This window comes from Podarcis muralis, chromosome 5 (genome assembly GCF_964188315.1).
Source record: "Podarcis muralis chromosome 5, rPodMur119.hap1.1, whole genome shotgun sequence".
NCBI classification, from domain to species: domain Eukaryota; kingdom Metazoa; phylum Chordata; class Lepidosauria; order Squamata; family Lacertidae; genus Podarcis; species Podarcis muralis.
Genome location: NC_135659.1, coordinates 71,298,762 through 71,311,169, shown reverse-complemented (window position 1 = coordinate 71,311,169; position 12,408 = coordinate 71,298,762). Strand labels below are relative to the sequence as shown.

The window sequence follows — 12,408 nt, the reverse complement described above, 5'->3', positions numbered from 1 at the left end:
TAGTAATCTGCTCATGTAGGGCCAGGCTGCCCATGAGGTCAGTGGGGGGAGGTAGCTGCCTCAGGCAGCAAAAGCAGGAGCCACCACACCACCCAGCTAAAGGAGGCTGTGGTGTGGCAGTACAGCACGTTCCCCTTTTGCCTCAGGTGGTGCGCTGCTCTTGGCTTAGGTGCTTTGCGGTGTGCTTTGCTATGGCACTACGACTAGGTATATCCACATTCAAATCCCTGCTCAGCCATGAAGCTCACTGGGTGACCTTGGGCTAGTCACGGTGTCTCAGCCTAACCTACCTCACAGTATTTTTGCATGGATAAAATGAGAGAGGATACCATGCATTCCACCTAGAGCTCCTTGAAGGAAAGGTGTGATAGATATGTAATAATAAATTTAAAAAATGTGGAGTCGCCAGTGAATATGCCTGTACAACATACATGCTCACAAATAACTGCATATCAAATCCATGTAACCGTTTTTGTTTTGTTTGTATTAAAAAGTAACACGTCAGGCCCTATTCAGACCACCAATGGAAACAAACTGGGAGCTTAAGAAGTGAAGTTAGTTTACATGTTCTGTTTACTTGTACATAGCATGTTCCATGTTCTTGGACCCTCAATGATATGGCCATAGCACCAGCATATACATGTTTCTGCTCTCAAACCTTTGCCAGTATTAACCCAGACATCCACATGTCATGTTCCTATTACATTTCTCCTCCATATCAGAAAATGATATTTGGATGCAAAGAAGCAAACCTTGTTTCCTCAACAGCACCAGTCTTACCTCTGCCTGCCAGGCCAAGGTAGATGCAGAGAGAGCAGAAGCCCGACCAGCTCCCAGAACAGCAATTGTTTCACCATCATCATCCACCACCTTGAAATCCAGGTCTTCGTTGTACTTCCTGCGCTTCACCTGGCGGCCAGAGCGGCGCTTCTGTGCATCAAACAGAAGCTCCGATAAGAGAAGAGAGATGCACACCTAATTTCCTGACTCAGATCTAGCACTTGCCCAGCTAATACAGAGAGCAGGAACAGGACTCAGAGCTTGGCTGGTACTCTCCCAGCCCTTGCAAAACTAGGGCACTGGGAGGATGAACTAAGCAGTCATTTGAAGGACACAGTCAAATGCCCCCTCTAACCACATGGTCATTTTTATTTATTTAATTTACACGCAAGAGGACAAATGTAATATAGCAAAAACCAGCCCTCCACCAGTACACTATTTTGTGATTTTTTTCAAAGATATCACACCTTACTATTCCATAGAACTATTCATGTATCTCAGTCTGTCATGCATGTTCAAGTATACAGCAATTGTAAAATCTCTGCTTCTTCCTTGCTAACGTTCACCAATGCAAATAACAAGGGTCCTCCCATTCAATCTCTCATCCAAAGTCTTAGGGGAGTGATGCATCCAATTCCATTTGATGCTATGTGGTGTAGCTAATAAAGCTGCAAAAAACTATGCAGAGGTCCATTATGTTTTCCATTCAATTTAAGGGACAACTTCTCTGCCATTGCTATCTGCCATGACCATCATTTCAAGCATCCTACACCAAGGATAAATCTGGAGCCAACTCTTTAACCTCACTACCTCTGGTCCTGGGTGCTGTACACCACAAGACAGGGGAATCTGCTCTTTCACAGTCCTATGCATGTTGAATCCCAGAAAGAAAACCAGCACAAAGCAAACCACAAGGTAGGTTTGACTTACTCTGGTGGCTGAGAATCTGCACTTAGTCAAGTATATCTAAAACCTCATGCCCTTCACTTCAGTTGTTTCCTTCCAACAGCAAGTATCCTTCTGATTTCAACACCATATGCTCCTGGAAATCTTCACTAACTCCATAGGCAGTGTCTCCATAGACAAGTAAAGGAAAGGGAGGCAAATGCCCTTTCTGTTTGGGAAGCTCTAAGCACAATTCAGCTCACTCCACAGAATCACTTTGCTGTTCTGTGTCTTCCCTGGAGCTGCCCTTGAGTAAACCACCACTTACTTCATGCTGCAAATACTCTCCGAGCAAACTCCCTATTAAATTCACAAATCACTGATTTAACAGAACAGCCCCTTCAGCATCCTGTATCTCCTCTTTGCGTCTCCAGCTTTTCTTGACCCATAATCTTATTGGGTCTGTCAAGAAGCAAATTGATCACAGTGCTCCTCTCAGCAAAAGCGGTGCTAGCTACAGAGACAGAGCTGCAGTTCCTATTTAAGGCTCGGTCTGAGGGTGGTAGCTGCTGAAGCAACATCTGAGCTCTGCTCATATGAAGTATTCAGCCTGAGCATGGAGCTGTCCAGGGTACCTGTGACTCAGGTAAGGTCAGCAATTGCAAGAGTAGAGGGAAAAGTTGAGAGGAGAGCATTCTCTTCATACCAGTTGTATCTTGGATGCATGGCCAGATGGTAGGGTCTTGTCATTTTTAAAGGAGGAGATACACGCACAGCACATCCCCCTATATTTCACTATACTGAACAATTAATTCTATACTATTTAGATTCCCACCTCTCTCCAGTACAAGCAGGACCAGGCACAAGACCATGCTATCCATGAGGGGAAGGGGTCACGTAGTATTAAAAAACAAGGCCTTTGCATTTTGGACATACACAGTTTGGCAAATTCCCCCACTTCTGGTTTTGTGCACAAACTGCTATCAAGATGTATCCTTTGGGACTCACATTGTAAGGAACGTATGATTAAAAAATGAGCTCTCCAACTAAATAGGAGGAACATTACTGGAACAGCAACTGGCCATATACCTGAAGAGTCACACACAGAATCCCAATGATAGCAGTCATTCTTTCTCAAGACAGAGCCTCCCATGCCCATAAAGGTGAGAAGCCCAAGCATACCTGGCTGTCAGCTGATTCAGCAGACTCCTCAGGGCTCTGCCCAGACAGTGAAAGGAGGCTTTGATCCAGCTCAAGACTGTCCACTGAAGTGTCATTTTTCCTTTTCCCTTTTTTTTTCTTCTCAACAGGAGTTGGTCCTTGCTCCGTGCTGCAGATATAAATGAGTAGTGTCAGAGGAATATGAAATTGCAGGTACATTTTGAAGGACATCAGCTTGGTGTAATAATTTGCTTGGTGTAATAATTTGTGTTTCTGCCCAAAATGCCTCCCTAAAATGTGTCTCCCTTTGTGCCACTATTCCTTTGAGAGTACTTGGTCGTTTTCAGTCAGGATCAAAAGGGTCACACACAAAACCATGCCTTTGGATGGTTCTCTTCCAATGGCAGTTATGTTCTTTCCAAAAACCACATCTGAATCAAGCCATGTTTTGGTTTAGCATTACATGCATGCCTATTCAGTGTCAAATTAAACAGAACCGTTCTCTGGGCTTCCAAACAATTTTAAAAAACAAACGGGGGTGGGGAAGTAGGGCTAGGAGAGGGTGATGATGTCACATGGCAGTTGGGTATTCTTTGGACAAAGAGAGTCAGGGCTGAACAAGAGCTGTGTTAATTGAATTACAAACTGACTGGTCTTGCTGGTGGAATCAGGTTACACTTTCTCCCTTTCCAGGAACAAGTAAGCAAAAGATGTTTGCAAAATCTTTTCAACACGAAAAGGAGAAAAATACTATAGCAAGCAAATACAGAGACATTTCACTGCACAGCATTTTTTTTTTTTTTATGTCTTGTTTATGAAAAGGCAGCCTCAAAAGTGCCTGTGTTAAAAAAGAGGGCAGCTAGAGTAAGTCATTCAGTAAATCATCCATTCCATGTATCCAAAATCCACATTATGTCAATACCTTTATTAGGTCAACTGAAATGTCACAAAATAATGGCAAGCTTTTCAGTTCCCCACAGCTCTTCATCAGGCTAGGTAGTAAAAATTGCGAAGCGGGTTTCGTTATCAGAGAGGTTATTCCCTCTAACTGCTAGGATAAAGCTACCCAATTTTGTTTCTGTTGACTTTTTTTTTTAACCTAGCATACCAACTAAAATTGATCTCTACCTCTGATAATATTATAACTGCTTAGTTTTTTCTTTATTCCTGTTCTCCACCTGCCAAGGTAACTGTGTGCTTCACCTAAGGACAGAGACAGAACTGGGTAACAGCTAGCAGTTGCAGTTCCAGAGATGGGGAATTAAGCATCATATTTTCTCCTTCCTAGTAGACCTTGGTGCAACATGAAACCTGCATAGCTTCTAAAAGAGCCTCATATAATATACAATGCAGACCTTCAAATAATTGGGGAGTAGGGAGGAGCACACCATGATAGCAGGAATACAATGGATAACCTTTATTTGCTGGAGTTTTGGAAATTTGGTTCCAGCAACACTCAAAGTTTTAAGAATCTGATGAGGGCCTGTTCCAGTTGCTTGGACCATTAGAGATTCAGCCAGTGGCCAAAAGGAGCAGAATTCTTTGCTTTTGCTACTTTCTTGTGCCTTGTTTTCCTCTGCTACAGCTTAACCCAGCCCTTTTCAGTTGTTTTCATGCATCAGATGGTGCTCAAGGTGGCTAACAATACAAATGCAATAAAATACAACAAAAACAACATTAAAATACAAAAACAAGTCAGGTAAAACAGCAAGAAAAACAACCACTTCAAACCAATTTAAACATATTTACAATAGTTGGCTTATGAGTACAGGTCCTGTCTAAATAAAAATCTTCTTGCCTACCAACAGGAGGTCACTAAGAGATGGGAATAGCCAGACCTCCCTTGGCAAGGAGTTCTACAGCAGCCATCAAGAAGGTCCTCTCTTAAGTTCCACCAAATGTAGTTCAGATGTTAGCAGGACTGACAAAAGGACCTCTCTTTGATGATCTTAAAACCTGGACAGCATCATATAGAAAAATGTAACCTTTCAGACAGCCTCGTTCCAAGATGTGTAAGGCTTTGTAGGTAACAGCTAACACTTTGAATTGTGCCCAGGAATGGACTGGTAGCCAGTGAGACTGTTGTAAATGGGGGGGGGGGAGAGTAGCCCCCATAACTGGCCCCATCAATTTATGCCTCCACCAGCTGCAAACCAGACAATGCACAATCAGGCACAGTTCAAGCCAAATTCCCTACGATGTTTCTCAAATTAAAAGTTGACAAACTTCAAACACATAACTTTTTTAAACATAACCCAAAACACAGCTGAGTTTCATGTTCAGGGTTTAATGTCCTTTCCCTATCAATGATGCTTACTTCCAGTGCATTGGTCTCTGCAAAGCACTCAGAGGCACCAGGCAAATACCAGATCAGTTTCACATATCTGGTACCAGCATATACAAATCAAGAGAGTTGTACCAATTTACCAGGTCGAGCGGGGAGGGGTGTGTGGACAGGAATAAGACATCCACAGGGACCACAGAAATCACATTTCAAGTGTATTAGTCCTTACTCAGGGCTGTTTTCATCTAGTTTATTTTTGCTTTTGCCACTCCTTTAATAAGAAATGGTTTGCTTTGGTTTATCTTTCTTTGTCTATTTTAAAATGATGTTTCCGCTGAACCTTCCTGCCCCTGTTTCATGGGAAATTGCTGTTAGCTGGAGGTTGTGCAAAAAAATAATTCTTGCCGACAGCTTTTTCAGGCAGTTGCAATGCAACCACATGCCTGTGAACGAACCAAAAGCTCAGGAAATGCACCGATGCTGTAGCTTCTGCTTCAGTAGCAAGTCCCCAGACATTGATTTTGCAGTCACAATTAACAACGGTTCCATTCATGAATGTTGGAGCTAACTGTGATTAGAAATAATTTAGAGGAGATTATGCCACGATTACCAGCCGCTTAGAGAATTTGCAGCAATTGCTCCATTTGCATGCATGTTTTATACTGTCACTTCAGAAGGAATGCTTCCCTGCTATCTTCTTTTTAAAATGTCTTGTGACAGGACCAATGGACTTGAATCCTTATTGAGAATCTAAGTAGCAAGAATGACCCTTTCATCACAAGCAAGTTGCTCCTAGCCGTGGCTCAAGTCCACAAATTATGAAGAGCAACATAATATGTGGCAGTCACGAGTGTCATTGACAAGAAACCCACCCCCTGGTGAATTTAACATTCTAAAACTCTTCTCCTTTTTGCACTCCTCTCCCACTGTTACCCTACCTGGGTGGACATTTCTCTCATTTTAAAACCCCTTTAAAATTGATCGCTAAAGTCAATCTTATGGCACCTGGTAAAAGTAATTTTTTTTTTCTCTACACTTTTGAGGTCCTTAACAAGAATTCCACAGGACAAATAGGGACAAGGTAGGCCCAAAGATGCAGCACCTTGGAGAGTTCCAAGAGAGCCTGCAAACTGAAGCCTTTCATTCCTCCAGGACCAGATCACAACCTCCCAGGCTCTGCCCCTTCCTAAAGCGATGTTTTTGAGTCCTTTGGCCTCAAGCCTAGCACACCTTAATTCCCTCCAGAATGAGTGACATGGAGACACATAGTGTCTCTGGTGAAGATGAGGATAGGTCCTTTGGGAGGGTGCAGGCCCAGAGGTTGTTGACTGGAGGTGTTAATTCAAGGGTCTCTAGCTCAAGGTATCCAAGTTCAGTAGGTTCTAGCTAAGGAATAGCCATTATGCTGGTGTCTGGGTATTTATCTCCTCCAGTGCTGCTGATCTGACTGCCCACTTCTCAGTCCAGCTGTTCAGGGTGGGGTACATAATAATAATAATAATAATAATAATAATAATAATAATAATAATAATAAATTTTATTTATATCCCGCCCTCCCCAGCCGAAGCCGGGCTCAGGGCGGCTAACAACAATAAAACAGTACAAAAGTACAACATAAACAACATTCTAAAATCATTCATTATAAAAATTAATTAATTCAAGGCACTAGCAACCATTGGGCCAGAGCTCCGCGAAGATTGCCGAGGGAGGGAGTCAGGCTGTGCCCTGGCCAAAGGCCTGGTGGAACAGCTCTGTCTTGCAGGCCCTGCGGAAAGATGTCAAGTCCCGCAGGGCCCTGGTCTCTTGTGACAGAGTGTTCCACCAGACCGGAGCCACAGCCGAAAAAGCCCTGGCTCTAGTTGAGGCCAGCCTAACTTCTCTGTGGCCTGGGACCTTCAAGATGTTTTTATTTGAAGACCGTAAGTTTCTCTGTGGGGCATACCAGGAGAGGCGGTCCCGTAGGTACGAGGGTCCTAGGCCATATAGGGCTTTAAAGGTTAAAACCAGCACCTTAAACCTGATCCTGTACTCCACCGGGAGCCAGTGCAGCTGGTATAGCACCGGGTGAATGTGATCTCGCAGCGAAGACCTCGTAAGGAGTCTCGCTGCAGCATTCTGCACCCGCTGGAGTTTCTGGGTCAGTCTCAAGGGCAGCCCCACGTAGAGCGAGTTACAATAATCCAGTCTGGAGGTGACCGTCGCGTGGATCACATGATAGTTCTTGTGGTCTGTTAGCCAGAAGGCTTATATAGGGTCAGGCTGGCTTAGCTTCAGCCATAGAACTGCATCATCCCAATGCCACACTGAGGTGCGATAACAGGTATGACTTCACATAAACCGATTTCTCTTTTTAAGCATGATGAAATCCACACAGAATTCTCTATCTAATGTGTCATGCTCCTGACCACTAAAGAACAGCAAGTCAAATCTTCAGCCCAGGTGGCAAATGAATGTTGAACACTTTCACAGGTTTCAAGTGAACGCAAAAATAATCACATGCTGGGATAATTAGTCCGCTTTCAGATTAGCCTGGTGCTTGTCCTTTGTTTACCTGCACAAGACCAACCATAACCCCAGGGAAAGCATGGATTGCTGGGGAGTGGAGACTTCACCCCTGGATTCTTAAAGCAAGTGACTCTGTGAAAGCTTTTAGCCAAATCAAAGGGAGAGAGAGCAACAAAGGCAGGAGACATTACCTGCGCCTATCTTCAATTAAGGACACTCTCAAGGGAGATCACCCCTTCTCTCCTGACCAGCTCGTAATTAAAGAAATTAGTTCAGGCAGCAACACAAAGAACCCTAAGACATGCACCCTCGTTTATTACGGTCCAGCACTACAACAGACATAGAAAAACAATCACATGTCATTTTGAGGAAAACGAGCTGTATTCTAGGAAACCCATGTCACATGATAGCTTAAGGAGGGAAATGGGTTCTATTTCTGACTCTGTCACTGATGAACTAGGACTTGCAATTCCCCCCACCCTCCCCTATTCCCACATTCAGTTCCACTTTGTCCCCCAACAAGGATGAATAAAGCTACCAAGAGGTCTAAATTCTTGCCTCATTTATACTTGGGGATTTTTCTATAGAAACTCCCACCACAGACAGATTTCAATTAAGCCACCTCCTATTTACTGCAGCCATTTACTTACTTTTCTTCTCAAACCAAAGTACGTGACATTGGGGGGAGGGGGAGGTATGTGACATCAAAGGGGAAAAAGAAGGGGGAAACTGCCCAACCTCAAACACCAAGTATTACTGCGGAAGGCAGTCAGAACTTGAGATTTAGGTCCCCATTTCATGCAGTCAGAGAGGCACAGGGGCCGTTTCCAAGTTGTGTGAGCCCATTTAGGTTTAGGCTGTGTGTGAATTATCACTTTTAACTACATGTATATCCTTCCCTGCCTCCCAAAGGACTCCAGGGTGATGAATACGATAACAAAACAATTAAAATATATGAAAACAATTCCAAGACAAATGCAGACACTACAATATGGGCAAGGCCAATCACATGGTTTTTCTCCACCTGACCAACTATGGGATCACTTCATAGCACTCCCATACCACTGTGGCTACATTTGACAGGAGCCTTAGATAAATCTAAGTAGGGAACAATAATTTTAACTGCGTTCAACGAAAACAAATTACGCTTCCACGCTGGCACAGAAATGGGAGCTCTTGCAGTTTTAACAACCATACTGAGAAGGCAGACACATGGTTCTGAACAAATTACTATAAATATGATTAATAATGCTTTTGCTAGGTACTAATTTTATGAAACCCCAAAGTGAAAACATACTTTTAAATATCCAGTCCCTCTAACACAGAAACATCAACAAACCAAATAGGCTCTCCATCCCATTTTGCCAAAATCACCAAGCTGCCTTTATTCCACAACAGCATTAAGCAATTTGTTTCCTATCAACATCTGAGCCATTCTCCTATAAGCGGTGGGACTCAATTCTGGGGGGGGGGGGGGGGGAGGACAGGAGCTGCAAAAAAAGTGAGTCTATTGACTGCATTTGACATATACAAAACTATGAACTTGCTCACCAGCACATTACAGGCTTTAGCTCAAGGGTGTTTCATTCTGTAGTCCTCTGGGATGCTTCGTGGTATAGAGAAGTGTAGACTTAATAGCCTGTTCCTAAAAACCACCCACAACATTCAGGCCAAAGCAAAGCAGAGAGAAAAATGGCTGCGGGGGAATCAAACAAAGGGTAACATGAACTGAGCAAACACCCACCTGGTCTTCTTGGGTCTGGCTTTGGGGGGAGACTCCGAGTTGCTCTTCTTCTCTTTAGGCTCCTTTGGGACTTTGGGCTCCCGAGGCTTTCTGGGTTTCTTCGCCCCCTCCTGCTTGGGCTCCTTGGCCTTCTTAGGCTCCTTGGGCTTTTTGGGTTCTTTTGGTTCCTTAGGCTCTCTCTTTCTCTTTGGTTTGGCTTCTCTTTCACCCCCTGGTTCCTGCTGCCCCAGCTCTTTTTTCTTCCGTTTCTTCTTCACCCCAGTGCCCCCACCCCTGTCGTCCTGCATCCCATTAATGGATGTCACCATGTTCTGCACAATATCATCAGGCACCTCAACAGGCACCACATCCTGCTGGTCCTTCTGGGCCAGGCTCACGCTGGCCAAGTCAGAGATTGTCACCAGGTCATGCAAATCTTCCTGGTCTGTGCTGTCAGCAAAAGGGGACTGTGGCTTGCATTCAAAGGTGATGGAGGCATCAGACATTGGGGAATGACTCAGCACATTAAAATTTGGCAGCTGCAAAGAGAACACAGAAAGAAATGTCACCACACATGTACACAGGAGTGTGTATTGCTGCTGAGAGCTTGAGAGCCAACCCTGGCGGCTGTATTTAACAAGGTAAAGACAAGTGGCCTGTCCTTCTCGCATGATTTTGAATAAAAGTTAGCTTTGACAAAGACAGCAGAAAGTTTCACTCATTTAATCCACACTGATGCCAGAGTTTCCATCCAGGTCTTAGGCAACCTACCACATTACTAGGATTTTTCTCTGTGCTAGAAATAGTGCATTCTCTAAAAATGTATGCATGGCTGGCTGCCTCAGGACTATGGATTATGACACTGAAAAATGCATATGCCTGGCAAAAGAAGAGACACTTGATTATTAAAGGATACATACATACTCAGAAATCAAAGTAAATGCTGGAACAGGTAATATGTGAAGCCATTCTCTGCACACATTACAGAGTTGGAGGAATTAATGCAGATTTAGAAGGGATCCCAAGGGGCATCTAGTCCAACCTCCTGTGATCACAGCTAAAGCATCCCTGACAGATGGCCATCCAACCTCTGTTTAAAAACTCTCCAATGAAGGAGGGACCATCACCTTCTGAGGTAGTTCATTCCACTGTCAAACAGCTCTGACCATGAGAAAGTTCTTCCTAATGTTTTGTCAGAATCTCCTTTCTTGCAATTTGTATCCGTTGGTTCAGGTTCTACCCTCTGAAGGAGGAGAAAATAAGCTTCCTCCCGTCTTTCATGACACAGCCGTCCAGATATTTGAAGCTGCTGCTGACCTGACAATTCACACCTGCTGTTGGCCTGCTACGCTAGCCGGAGGGTGTAAATGACTGAGCTGCCACAGCAACATACCATCTCTGCTTTGTATAAAAGAGATGTAGCAGGCCCTGTCTCTAAGATAAAATGTTGGTTCTCTGGGAAATTCTAGCTACCATCACTGGCCTCTAACCACTACATCACAAATAGCCAAGATCCTATACAAAGATGTATGATTATGAAGAAAGAGGAAAGGGTGACTAAGATCTTGACACAGCTGTTCCCCCAGTTGTTCTAGAACTCCCAGCCTTTCAAAACCACTATTAGTAGTAGTAGTAGTAGTAATATCCCTCCCACAACATCAATGGCTGTCCTGAAGACATACCTGTCAAGTCCATTATATCAGGACAGGGAACTAATTGTGAACCATTTTTGATATATGGCAGTGCACTTTAAGTGATTAATTTGTATAGAGAAAATTGTAGAGAAGAAGAATAGGTATGTGTACTGCTTTGATTGTCAGAAGCATTTCATATGACAACAAGCTGGGCAGAAATAATGGAAATCCAGTTCCACTAGGATTTCTTGCATTTCCTCTTCTCCCTGCACCATCTCTAAATCTGTTCCAGAGGTTCCCTCAACCCACCAGAGCAAATTTAGGGCGGAGGGTGGAGAACTTCTTACTGCACAGCTAAAAATGCTTGCAGTAGTGAAATTGTTTAGTTGGGTACTTACTGCCCATTGTGCAAGTTCTCATAAAAATAAGGTGAAAGAGCAGGTAGCCAAATAGCCCCTTGCAAACAAATGCACAAGTGGCATCTCTGTCCTAATGTAACCACAACTTAGCCAACATTTCATTACGACACAGCACATCCCAAGCAAAATAAACCCTTTCCCACTATCCTGCTAGCCCTAACTTTGCCTCATACTCACTTTTAATCTAGCACAGTGGTCCTCCAAATCTTGCCAACTCCTATCAGCCAAAGGGATGGTGGCAGCTGTAGTCCAATAACACCTGGTGGTACATAGGTTTCCTATGCCTGACCTAGTACAACTTCACTAAACTCACCTTGGCAGGTACCAACATGAGGGAAAATGGGTCTCGAGGCTATGGCTGCAGGAGCAAGATAAAGCTTTGCTATCGCCATCAACAAATAAACAAGTACCAACAGATAACCATTTACCACAGTGGCCACTACTTGCAAACTTTGCAAAGAAGCACATGCAGCCACACGTTGACCTGGTTGTACAAACCTGGCTGAACATCAGATATCCAGAACAGTAAAGATGTTCTAAAAATCACTTCACTGTGCAATGCAGTGCTACAACCCAGCTTATCACATGGCTGCATGGGGGAAAATCCAGCAGCAATGAAGCTACATTCAAGCCAACTCCTGTTTTAAATCGAGTTTTTCTATAAAATTCCTGTGTATTTTCAAATTCAGTGTAACACTTTTCAGCTGCTGCATTATTCTACAGCAAAGACATAACAGTACACCCAAAAACTTTAGAGAGCGTTTCACTGCAGTGAGGCAGAGCTGCCAATTTCAGGGAGAAAGATATGGCTCTCCTGACTCCTGGCATGGATTAGCAGAGTCATCCTCAGCCATGTAATAAAAGAAACAAACAAACAAAAAACTTAGGAAACAAGATTCCTCAGCATCTTGCTATTCTTGAACTGGTAAAAGTCAACAATGATTCCGAACAAAGGGATCTACCCAACGTCACATAAACAGAAGGATTCACCATACAATGTAACACCCAAAATGGCCA

General features: G+C 43.7%; 1 protein-coding gene across 8 annotated transcripts in view; it reads right to left on the bottom strand.

The window, feature by feature from the left end:
• CHD6 (chromodomain helicase DNA binding protein 6) overlaps window positions 1–12,408 on the bottom strand; it is a 108,800-nt gene that overhangs the window by 41,691 nt on the left and 54,701 nt on the right. For all 8 annotated transcript variants that reach the window (XM_077929179.1, XM_077929186.1, XM_077929185.1 and 5 more), the window contains 3 exons: window positions 9,360–9,877; window positions 2,848–2,995; window positions 781–930 (listed from right to left, as the gene is read on the bottom strand). In XM_077929179.1, the coding sequence (XP_077785305.1) occupies window positions 781–930; window positions 2,848–2,995; window positions 9,360–9,877 (816 nt within the window). The remainder of the gene's footprint in view (window positions 1–780; window positions 931–2,847; window positions 2,996–9,359; window positions 9,878–12,408) is intronic.